The sequence below is a fragment of the Xenopus laevis genome, chromosome 7L (genome assembly GCF_017654675.1).
Source record: "Xenopus laevis strain J_2021 chromosome 7L, Xenopus_laevis_v10.1, whole genome shotgun sequence".
NCBI classification, from domain to species: Eukaryota; Metazoa; Chordata; class Amphibia; order Anura; family Pipidae; genus Xenopus; species Xenopus laevis.
The window spans coordinates 119,646,750-119,659,763 of record NC_054383.1 but is presented as its reverse complement, the minus strand read 5'-3'; the positions used below and the strand labels follow the sequence as shown (position 1 = coordinate 119,659,763).

At 39.1% G+C, this 13,014-nt stretch overlaps 1 protein-coding gene across 9 annotated transcripts in view; it reads left to right on the top strand.

The window, feature by feature from the left end:
* Nucleotides 1-13,014, top strand: part of ptprh.L (protein tyrosine phosphatase, receptor type H L homeolog) — a 118,894-nt gene that overhangs the window by 78,197 nt on the left and 27,683 nt on the right. For 6 of the 9 annotated variants that reach the window (XM_041569629.1, XM_018226381.2, XM_041569630.1 and 3 more), the window contains 3 exons: nucleotides 1,077-1,346; nucleotides 7,486-7,755; nucleotides 9,365-9,634. In XM_041569629.1, coding sequence (XP_041425563.1) covers nucleotides 1,077-1,346; nucleotides 7,486-7,755; nucleotides 9,365-9,634 — 810 coding nt within the window. The remainder of the gene's footprint in view (nucleotides 1-1,076; nucleotides 1,347-7,485; nucleotides 7,756-9,364; nucleotides 9,635-13,014) is intronic. The other 3 variants (XM_018226382.2, XM_041569631.1, XM_041569627.1) reach the window with 2 other exon arrangements.

Genomic DNA, 13,014 nt, shown 5'->3' with positions numbered 1-13,014 from the left:
CTTAATTTGAGTTACACTGGGTGCAACAAAATAAGGCTGTGAAATGATGGCACTAGTCTGATGGCGTTACTCTGAAATTAAATGTAAATATGCGCACCTTTATACAGATGAAGCCACTTGGATTTGTGAGTTAAATGCGTCATGACTCAGGGGTAATTGAAGAAACTGTGTTATCTTAAGTCATCTTAACTCATTTAATGCATTTAACCTTTTCATTAGCATACCAAAGCTCCATTGTTCACAATGGTGAATGCTTTAATTAGATGGGTTGTTGTGACACAGTTTTCTGTGTTAAATGAGATAAATGGGATATCTGTGTTTAGTTATTCTGTGTCAAACAGACAAACCAAAGTGGCTGCATCTGTAAGTGAGTCATCAGAGCTTTCTAACAGATTCAAGACTAAGACATGTAGAAATCATTCAAGTGTAAGGATAACAACAGAGACTTATTTAACACAATTTTTACAGTTTATTATTTCTTTTTTTTGGAGTAAAATATTTTCCAAGCCGATATAGCTATGCCTATGATGGGCACATTTATCAAATCATGTGCAGTTATGCAAAAACAAAAATTGCATATAATAGTGACTAATCTCCACTGAGACTTACTATGGTTTTCTGCAATTTTGTGCATATTTTTAAATGATAATTTATGTATTCCAGTCATAAATCACAATTGTGTACAGTCACATAAAATCAATCTAAATAATTGTTGAATTGCCATTTCCAGGCAGTTTAAAGCCAATTGAGCAAACATGTTTGTCACATTTTCCCAGAAAAATACAATTGCTAAAATTCTGAGGATAAGCTTTCCATTGACTTCGAGGGTATCAAAAGGGGTTTCAGCTAGTGGTATTTCATTTTTTTTAACCCCTTTGTATTAAATTATGCAAAATCAAGGAATTAAATTTGTGATTCCTGACTTTCCACTATGTTTTGTGATTTTGCAGTCGTGACCAGCCTCAAGTTTTAAAAAATAGCCCCTATGGGCTAAGCAACTCTGTCTGGACAAATAATCATGTGAAGATAAAACGATGATTAATAACTGATTTTAACTTTGATCTTTACTTTCTCAGAACCCTCACCTGTACAAAATGTGGCCGTAACAGGTCGAACAACAACTTCAGTGAATTTATCATGGGCCCTTCCTACTGATACCAACAGCAGCACTTATACATATGTGATCGTGGTGGTGTCTGATGGTGTCACAGTTTCGAACACGACTAGTAACACCAACAGTACAGAAGTGAAAGATCTGAAAGCGGGAGTAACCTACTCATTCTCTGTATATACTGTGACATGGGATAAAATAGAAAGTTCTGCTGTATCTGTCAAGGCCACAACAAGTAGGTCCAACTTTTTGTTTTATTATTGTTTGTGTGTAGAAAGCAAATAATGTAAATATGTGTGTGATTCCATGTATGTGTTGTGTCAGGATTCATGTATTACATGTACAGCATGTAGGATGAGCGCAAAGATATGATGTAATTTCCCTTAACTAATGAACTTCCTTCTTTCCATAAAATTAGCCTTGAATTCTTGTGTCTGGCATGTGCCACTACTGTCATTAATATTGTCACCTTTAGTAACCACTGATCTGTAAATATGTGGGTAACTGTGTATGTGCTGTGTTAGGATTCATATATTAACATAAGTGATGTGCGGGTCGAGGAAAACTCTACCCACACCTCACCCGACCTGATCCCGCCTGCACCCGCCTTCTCCCCTCTATTTATAGAGCCAATGCCCGCAGATGATGTAACAAAAGGGGTGGGGCAAGTGTGAGCCTATAAAACAGGAAGCTGGCAGTGTAAGGCAGTACGGGGGGAAGTGCAGGCAGAAGAGCTCAACACCAAAACCACCTGCGACCCACAAATGGCTTGCTGAGGTCAGCCCAAACCCGTCTGACCCATGGGTATCAGCTCAGCCCGCACATCATTAATTAACATGTAGAGCAGTTTGTGCTATTAGAATTTTACAGATTGTAGGGCCAAATCAAGAGTTACAATGAACACATATTTATAAAGCACCAACATATTCTGTAGAACTGTAAAGAGAACAGTGTGTGTGTATACACCCAACATATACATTCTGCTCACTACAAGGAAGCTAACAATCTTTAAGTTAAAATGTAATGTGAGCGTTGTCAAACGCGCACCTTAGAAAGGGTAAAAGCCCCCCACTCCCAAAATGTACTGTCTAGTGGATAATACAGTAGAACAAAACAAAATACTTACTAAGTGGTACATGCAATCTCTCTCTAAAGCAATTGCAACAGGTTGTAAACTGATTTATCCTCATCAAATGGAAGGGTGTAAGAAGGTGATTGGGTTTATGTATATTGTATGTGTTAAGTGAATGTTTGAATGCTGTAAAATATTAAAATGATTGAAAATGTTAAATGGTTATTTGAAGCTGCAATGTGCAAAAATCGCCACAAGGTGGCATTGGGGTCAAACTAGTAAAGCTAGGAGGTTTCATGAGGTTACCTAGGGAAAGGCACATGCACAAGGTAAGAGCAGCACATGCAAGATAAATGTGAAAGGGATGGTTAATTGAGGAAGGTATAAAAAGGGAAACCACATTCATGGTTTGTTGATGGACACAGCCGGAAATAGATAGTGTTAGGGCTACAAGTGTAAGTACTAGGTACTTCAGATAGTTAGATGATCACTAGAATGGGTAGCCAAGACCACAACGAGGACATAGCGGCTTAGGAGCCAAGGCTTTGCCAGTGAGGGCAGCAGTGTTAGGGGACACGGACATCCTGAAGTAAAGCAAAGTAATTCCTATCTGAAGTAGGCCAGAGGGGCATAGGACGTATGCCAGACTGGTAGGACCAGAAGGTGAAAGGGAATTCCTTTTCTTTTCAAATTCTTTTTATTGAGTTTGCAATAAAATATAAATAATTGACATATCTTTTTGATAATTGCAAGCGTCTGGCTATGCAGAATCATGTATATGTAATTCAAAAAGAATTTTTACAATATAAACCATACACATTAGAACAAGAAAATGTTAAAACAAATACAAATTTAAATACAAATATAAATAGACCTGTACTTTCCATATAGCTCAAGCTTTACAAAGTAAAATTTAAGACTCAATCAAGAAGATTTAAATAAGGAAAACATTGCATTTTGTGAAAGGGCTTAGCCTTAAAATAATATCACTAGTTTTCAGTCATCTTTCCCCATTAGTTTATGAATGAATTTTCTTTTAGCATCATCAAGAGTTGCAATATAAAAAGACCATCTACTTTCAATCCTATTCCTCTGAAATAATTCAACCACTCTATGTCTAATGACCTCTTGGATACATAAATTATATAAATATGAAAGTACATCTTTCAACTTTGGAGAATCATCCCTAATCCAACACAAGAAAATAGATTTCCGGGAAGCTGCCAGGACTAACCAGCAATAATCAAATATTTCAGCTGGAAAATTTGTTGATGAAATATTATTTGCCACCAAAAAGGAGTCTTTCATACCCAATAAAGCAAAATGTGGATTTAATACAATATCTAACTCAATAGACTTTTTAATAAAGCATGTAACATAGTCCCAAAACTGTTTAATAAATGGGCACGACCATATATAATGAAAAAAATCAACATTTTGCTCTCTACACTTAGGACAATAGGAAACCTTTCGAGAATCCATAGAGTTCTAAGAATAGTATTCCATATCCAAGATGAGTAAACCTATAATGTTGATCTCTCCATCCCTCAGAATTTACATATTTCCTAAAATTTTGGTAGGACCTCAAAAGGTCTTCAGATGTTATACTAGTTTCCAGAAAGGAAGTCCATTTGGCTGATGAATTGACAAATGGATCATTAACCCTGGAAAATTTACTAAGTAAATGCGATGATATCAAAGGAATACTATTAAGGCCAGGGTCATCAGATAATTGCAATATTGAATCGTAGAACTGATTATTTCTCAATTGTGACCTAGTTCTGCTTCCAATTAATGAAAACCCTTGTCTAATTTGTGAATAGATTAATCTGTCTCTTTCTGAAAAGTTGTATAACCTTTTAACTACTTCCCAAGAAAAAGGATTACCTTAATCTGGATCTTCAATATGCCTAATTTGGGATATACCAAATTTTCTCCATTTATAAGAAAACTGATTTCTTTGTTTCTTAGGAAAACCTTTTAAAAAAAAGTGGGAAAGAAAAAGGAAAGGTTAAAACTAAGTAAGCCTTATCAGAAAGGTCCACCTAAATATACCAGTAAACCCTCAAAGTAATGCTGCTCTGAGTCCCCTGTCAAAAGAAACACAGCATTTCTTTCCTTCTATTGTGTACACATGGGCTTCTGTATCAGACGTCCTGCCTTCAGCTTAAACCTCATTGCCCTGGGCAAGAGCATGCTCAGTTTGCTCCTCTCCCCCTCCCCCTTCTCTACTGTAATCTGAGCCCAGAGCAGGGAGAGACTCAGGCAGGAAATGATGTCACACCACGTTAATACTGCAGCTCCTATCCTAAACAAACAGAGAGTTTCTAGAGCTTTTTACTCAGGTATGGTAAAACATTCTACAGAATAAATATAGCATTCTAGCTTGCACTTTTGCAGCTAATCTATTGGCAATAAAATGCCTCCGTAGCTTTCCTTCTCCTTTAAGTTATTCTGTTTACACAAAATCTTCCATGTAATGACCGTATCTCTGTAGATAGGATTTTTTTTAATATCAATATGTTGGTCAGACCAGATTTTATGAAGAGAGGATGTAATATGTTCTTTGGAATCTAAGAATAATTCAAGATCAAGATTAGTAAATTTCTCCTTACCAGATAACCACTCCAAGATGTATCTAGTATTTCATGCTAAATTAAATTTCCTAAAATTAGGAACATAAGTCCTCCTGAAAATTTAGAATTTCTCAACCTCATTAAAGAGATTTTTGGTTTTTTATTCTGCCAAAGAAAATTACTCAAAATACGGTCTAACTTTTGAATATCAGAATGTTTTAACAATAAGGGTAAGTTAAGGATGGGATATATAATCTTTGGAAAAATTAGCATTTTAAATAATGCCACTCTTCCCATTAAATTTAGTGGACTATTAATCCATTTCTTGCTAAGGGCATTCATATTCTGAATTAAAGGAGTGTAATTTAAAGAATATAATTTATAAAGATCCGTAGAGATGAAAATACCAAGGTATTTTATTTTACCAGAAGGTGGTTTAAGTTGAAGATCTGTAACTAATTGTCGTGGAATCACACTACAAATATTCAATATATCAGTTTTACTAGAGTTGATAATATATCCTGAAAATGTTTTGTAATTATCAAAAAACGTGAAGATATTTTTAAGTGATAAAGTAGGATTACTAACAACCAAAAGAAGATCATCAGCATATGCTAAAGATTTAATATGTTTACCATCAATGTTCAACCCCTTCAAAATATCGGAAGAATCTAAAAATCTGATCAGAGGCTCCATAGAGATATTAAATAAAAGAGGGGACAGAGGGCAACCTTGATGAGTACCTCTAAAAAGACCAAAAGTTTCAGAAAGTTCTCCAGCTACAGCAATTCTCGCTTTAGGATTTGAATAAATAGAGTTGAGTAAAGCAATAAATTTCACTTCAAAACCAGATTGATCACAACATTCCGAAAGATATTCCCATGAAACGTTATCAAAAGCTTTTTCAGCATCTAAGCTTAATAAAGAACACGGAGTCGTCGATTTCTTAGCTTTATAGATAACATTCAACAGAGTACGTACAAAGCCATTCTGTTGAGGAGAAATAATGCTGGGTAATATCTGCGATAACCTATCAGCTATTATCTTTGTTAGTATCTTAAAATCGAGATTAATTAAAGAAATTGGCCTAAAAGAAGCTGGTAGAGAAGGATCCTTTCCCTCTTTTGGAATTAATTTAATATGAGAAGTAGAGCTAGAATTTAAAAACTTCCCCTTGCAATAAATTCCGTCATAAAGAAAGGGAATTCCTACCCGAAGTAGGGCAGGGGGACGTAGCGTATACGTCGAGCCGCTAGGACCAGGAGGTGAGTGACCCTGGAAAGGGATGTTCCTGTGTCTCCTGTGACTCTGTGTGAGGGGTTCACTATCAAAGAAGTAGCTGCTCTGCAAGAAAGGGAGTGATTGACATTGTGAATGTGATCTGGACTGTACAAAAGTTGATTGGATGCTACTGAAGTGTTCCAATAAATATTCTACGTTTTTATTACCATCGGTGTGGATTTCCATCCTTGGAGGAAAGAGCGGGTTTCATGGTGACAACGGAATATTAACCCTTTGATACCCTTGCAAGGGGGCTCTTGATAGATGTGTCTATAAAGTTGTGGAATGATTTTGTGAGCATGTGTTGCCGAATGGAAAATTCACTCATTTAATTTAAGTTACACTGGGTGCAACAAAATAAGGCTGTGAAATGATGGCACAAGTCTGATGGCGTTACTCTGAAATTAAATGTAAATATGCGCACCTTTATAAGTGTGTCATCAGAGCTTTCTAACAGATTCAAGACTGAGACATGTAGGATTCATTCAAGTGTAAGGATAACAACAGAGACTTATTTAACACAATTTTTACAGTTTATTATTTTTATTTTTTTTGGAGTAAAATATTTTCCAAGCCGATATAGCTATGTCTATGAGGGGCACATTTATCACATAATGTGCAGTTATACAAAAAAAAAAATTGCACCTAATAATGGATGCACCGAATCCACTATTTTGGATTCGGCCGAACCTCCGAATCCGTTGCAAAAGATTCGGCCAAATACCGAACCGAATCCTAATTTGCATATGCAAATTACGGGTGAGAAGGGGAAAACATGTTTTACTTCCTTGTTTTGTGACAAAAATTCACGCAATTGCCCTCCCGTCCCTAATTTGCATATGCAAATTAGGATTCGGATTCAGTCCGGCCGGGCAGAAGGATTCGGCCGAATCTTGCTAAAAAAGGCCGAATCCCTAACCGAATCCCGCATTCGGTGCATCCCTACACCTAATAGTGACTAATCTCCACTGAGACTTCCCATGGTTTTCTGCAATTTTGTGCACATTTTTAAATGATAATTTATGTATTCCAGTCATAAATCACAATTGTGTACAGTCACATAACAGAAATCTAAATAATTGTTGAATTGCCATTTCCAGGCAGTTTAAAGCCAATTGAGCAAACATGTTTGTCGCATTTTCCCAGAAAAGTACAATTGGCAAAATTCTGAGGATAAGATTTCCATTGACTTCGAGGGTATCAAAAGGGGTTTCAGCTAGTGGTATTTCATTTTTTTAACCCCTTTATATTAAATTATGCAAAATCAAGGAATTAAAATTGTGATTCCTGACTTTCCACTATGTTTTGTGATTTTGCAGTCGTGACCAGCCACAAGTTTTGAAAAATGGCCCCTATGAGCTAAGCAACTCTGTCTGGACAAATAATCATGTGAAGATAAAACAATGATTAATAACTGATTTTAACTTTGATCTTTACTTTCTCAGAACCCTCACCTGTACAAAATGTGACCATAACAGGACGAACAACAACCTCAGTGAATTTATCATGGGCCCTTCCTACTGATACCAACAGCAGCACTTATACATATGAGATCGTGGTGGTGTCTGATGGTGGCACAGCTTTGAACACAACTAGTAACACCAACAGTACAGAAGTGAAAGATCTGAAAGCGGGAGTAACCTACTCATTCTCTGTATATACTGTGACATGGGATAATATAAAAAGTTCTGCTGTATCTGTCAAGGTCACAACAAGTAGGTCCAACTTTTTGTTTTGTGATTGTTGTGTGTAGAAAGCAAATAATGTAAATATGTGTGTAATTCTATGTATGTGCTGTGTCAGGATTCATGTATTACATGTAGAGCGTGTAGGGTGAGGGCAAACATATGATGTAATTTCCCTTAACTAATGAACTTCCTTCTTTCCATAAAATTAGCCTTGAATTCTTGTGTCTGGCATGTGCCACTACTGTCATTAATATTGTCACCTTTAGTAACCACTGATCTGTAAATATGTGGGTAACTCTGTGTATGTGCTGTGTTAGGATTCATAGATTAACATAAGTGATGTGCGGGTCGAGGAAAACTCTACCCACACCTCACCCGACCTGATCCCGCCTGCACCCACCTCCTCCCCTCTATTTATAGAGCCAATGCCGATCCAACGTGCAGATGATGTCACAAAAGGGGTGGGGCAAGTGTGAGCCTATAAAACAGGAAGCTGGCAGTGTCAGGCAGTACGGGGGGAAGTGCAGGCAGAAAAGCTCAACACAAAACCGCCTGCGACCCACAAATGGCGTGCTGAGGTCAGCCCAAACCCGTCCGACCCATGGGTATTGGCTCAGCCCGCACATCATTAATTAACATGTAGAGCAGTTTGTGTTATTAGAATTTTACAGATTGTAGGGCCAAATCAAGAGTTACAATGAACACATATTTATAAAGCACCAACATATTCTGTAGAACTGTAAAGAGAACAGTGTGTGTGTATACACCCAACATATACATTCTGCTCACTACAATGAAGCTAACAATCTTTAAGTTAAAATGTAATGTGAGCGTCAAACGCGCACCTTAGAAAGGGTAAAAGCCCCCCACTCCCAAAATGTACTGTCTAGTGGATAATACAGTAGAACAAAACAAAATACTTACTATGTGGTACATGCAATCTCTCTCTAAAGCAATTGCAACAGGTTGTAAACTGATTTATCCTCATCAAATGGAAGGGGGCTCTTGTTAGATGTGTCTATAAAATTGTGGAATGATTTTGTGAGCATGTGTTGCCGAATGGAAAATGCACTCATTTAATTTGAGTTACACTGGGTGCAACAAAATAAGGCTGTGAAATGATGGCGTTACACTGAAATTAAATGTAAATATGCGCACCTTTATAAGTGTGTCATCAGAGCTTTCTAATAGATTCAAGACTGAGACATGTAGGATTCAATCAAGTATAAGGATAACAGAGACTTTTTTAACACAATTTTTACAGTTTATTTATTTATTTATTTTTGGAGTAAAATATTTTCCAAGCCGTTATAGCTATATCTCTAAGGGGCACATTTATCAAATAATGTGCAGTTATGCAAAAAAAAAAAAAATGCATATAATAGTGACTAATCTCCACTGAGACTTCCCATGGTTTTCTGGATCACCATCCGTGCGCATGGGCACACAGCCCGAGTCGCCACATATTTCTTTTTGGGGGCCAGCCGATCAGGGGAACAGGTCTGGGCTGGCGGGGGCCATAAGGGTCGAGGGCCCACCGGGATTTTACCCAGTATCCCGCCGGCCCAGTCCGACCCTGTGTGAAGATAAAAAAATGATTAATAACTGATTTTAACTTTGATCTTTAATTTTCCAGAACCCTCATCTGTACAAAATGTGGCCGTAACAGGCCGAACAACTACTTCAGTGAATTTATCATGGGCCCTTCCTACTGATACCAACAGCAGCACTTATACATATGTGATCGTGGTGGTGTCTGATGGTGTCACAGTTTCGAACACGACTAGTAACACCAACAGTACAGAAGTGAAAGATCTGAAAGCGGGAGTAACCTACTCATTCTCTGTATATACTGTGACATGGGATAATATAGAAAGTTCTGCTGTATCTGTCAAGGTCACAACAAGTAGGTCCAACTTTTTGTTTTGTGATTGTTGTGTGTAGAAAGCAAATAATGTAAATGTGTGTGTGATTCCATGTATGTGTTGTGTCAGGATTCATGTATTACATGTAGAGCATGTAGGGTAAGGGCAAACATATGATGTATTTCCCTTAACTATCGAACTTCCTTCTTTCCACAAAACTAGCCTGGGATTCTTGTGTCTGGCATGTGCCACCACTGTCAATAATATTGTCACCGAGAGCCGGAACTAGGGGTAAACAGAAGAAGCAGCTGCCTAGGGCGCAACGATTGAGGGGCGCTGGGCAGCTACCTCTTCTGCCTACCCCTAGACCTGGCTGAGCTCCTCTAACAGCACTTATGCGTGCCATCGTTGACATGCATGCACACAATCGTGTTGTTGCGCATGCGCACACCAGCGTCGTCGCGCATGCGCACACCAGCGTCGTCGCGCATGCGCACACCAGCGTCGTCGCGCATGCGCACACCAGCGTCGTCGCGCATGCGCACACCAGCATCAGCGTTCATGCGTGCGACAGCGTCAGCACACATCGAGCTACAGGGGAAGGAGGGGGCGAGCTGGCCAGCTGGGTTGCCTAGGGCGCCCAGCCAGCCTGGCCCACCTCTGTTGTCACCTCTGTTGTCACCATTAGTAACCGCTGATCTGTAAATATGTGGGTAACTCTGTGTATGTGCTGTGTTAGGATTTATACATTAGCATTAGTGAGGTGTGGGTCAAGGAAAACTCAATGCACACCTGACCCGACCTGATCCCGCCTGCACCCGCCTCCTCCCCTCTATTTATAGAACTATGCAGACCCAACCCGCCGATGATGTCACAAAAGGGGTGGGGCAAGCACACGCCTATAAAACAGGAAGCTGGCAGTGTAAGGCAGTATGGGTGGAAGTGCAGGCAGAAGAGCTCAACATAAACCCACCTGCGACCCACAAATGGCTTGCTGAGGTCAGCCCAAACCCGTCTGACCCATGGGTATCAGCTCAGCCTGCACATCATTAATTAACATGTAGAGCAGTTTGTGCTATTAGAATTTTACAGATTGTAGGGCCAAATCAAGAGTTACTATGAACACATATTTATAAAGCACCAACATATTCTGTAGAACTGTAAATAGAAGTGAGTGTGTGTGTAAACACCCAACATATACATTCTGCTCACTACAATGAAGCTAACAATCTTTAATTTAAAATGTAATGTGAGCGTCAAGCGAGCACCTTAGAAAGGGTAAAAGCCCCCCACTCCCAAAATGTACTATCTAGTGCACCTTGTGTGACCCTCCTGTGTCTACTTACCATATGTAAATTTTAAAAGGTATAACTACAGAGATTTACTGGCCCCTGCATTGTTTAATCAAATTCAGACTAATCCCCTGTATTGTTCACACCTGTGATCCTCCTGTATTGTTCACACTTGTGACACCTCTATTGTTTATACCCTAAATCCCTGTACTGTTCACACCTGAGACCCACACTGAAACTGCCCACATTGTTCACCTGTGGACACTTTCTACAAAATGCTAATGAGGCACCAGCACTGTGTCACTGTATGTAGCACATCCTAGAGTGGTCCTGATCAGTGGAAACTGTTCCCTGCTCTTTTCTGCCTGCCCTATGCTCCCTGTGTGTGCCCAACTCTGCCTACCTGCCAAATGCTCCCTGTGTGTGATCTGTTCTGGACAAATCAGGGATTGTGTGTCCATATATTGCAATATATTCAAGCTGGCCAACTACGTCAAAGTCATCCCCGTTGTGGCCAGTTCCTACACTCAGGCCCGGACTGGCTATCTGTGGTTTCTGGCAAATGCCAAAGGGGCAGCTGTAAGTTGCCATAGACAGTCACTAATTACTGGGCTGGTGGGGCTTTTTGGGCCTCTGTATACCTGAAATGCCAGGGCCTATTTTGATTCCCAGTCCAGACCTGCCTACACTCAACTTGCCAATGGCCAATAAAAGGGCAACCAAGTTTGAGTGTTTTGCTTTGAAAGCAGCAAGTAAGTTGCAGGTAAAACTTAAACCCTTTATAAAACGTATAATGAAGCAATAGAATTCTTAATGAATCAGATGCAATTTAAGTGTAGGACTGGCCAGATATGGGATGACTTTGACGTAGTTGGCCAGCTTGAATATATTGCAATATATGGACAAACAATCCCTGTTTTGTTTAAAGGTTAAGGCATTTTTAGTAGCCTATGGCACAAACTGTTTCACCTTTATAAGTGTGTCATCAGAGCTTTCTAACAGATTCAAGACTGAGACATGAAGGATTCATTCAAGTGTAAGGATAACAGAGACTTAGGGGCAGATTTACTTAGGGTCGAATAACGAGGGTTAATTAACCCTCGATATTCGACTGTCGAAGTTAAATCCTTCGACTTCAAATATCGAAGTCAAAGGATGTAGCGCAATTCGTTCGATTGAATGATCAAAGGAAAAATCTTTAAACCGAATAATTAAATCCTTCAAATCGAACGATTCGAAGGATTTCAATCAAACGATTTTTCTTCGACCAAAAGAAGCTTAGAAAGCCTGTGGGGACCTTCCCCATAAGCTAACATTGAGGTTCGGTAGGTTTTAGGTGGCGAAGTAGGGGGTCGAATTTTTTTTTAAAGAGACAGTACTTCGACTATCAAATGGACGAATATTCGAACGATTTTTAGTTTGAATCGTTCGATTCAAAGTCGTAGTCGAAGTTTGAAGTAGCCAATTCGATGGTCGAAGTAGCCAAAAAAAACATTAGAAATTAGAAAAGTTTTTTTTATTCTATTCCTTCACTCGAGCTAAGTAAATGTGCCCCTTACAGTATTTTTTTTTTTTTTTGCTCAAATTGGGTTTTATTGAACATTGAAAAAGACAGAGCAGATATGCATGCGTGCGTTTTTAAATTTCGTGATAATAAACAAATGTACAATAGAGGGTGTGTAGAACAATTTTTCAGGTTATATATTTCAATTACAGGTTAATATAGGCCTAAAGAGCTACCTAGTTTGGCACCCAAGTTAACCCCTTTCCCAGTAAGTAGTTGTTACATCGCAGTCGGTTCTCCAGATCGTCCGACTTGCGCTGGCAATCTGTGCGCATCTTACGCATCTCTCTGTGTTGCTCTGGTATGTCACGGCAGTTATCCTCCAGAGTACTCACACGGGTTTCCACCTCTGTCGTGCGTTCCCTTAGCTTTTGCAGGTCGCCCTTGATTATAGATAGATCCACGTGGATTTCCTCTGTTTTGGATTGTATAAGTGTTATGCAAAGAGGTATTAGCCACATGGATTTCTGCCATCACGTAGTGTAGCGTGGGGCCTGCAGGTACTGTGTCTTTGCCCCCCTTTTGCGAGGTTATTGATAGTGGCTCAGTTTCAGCCGTGTCCGTT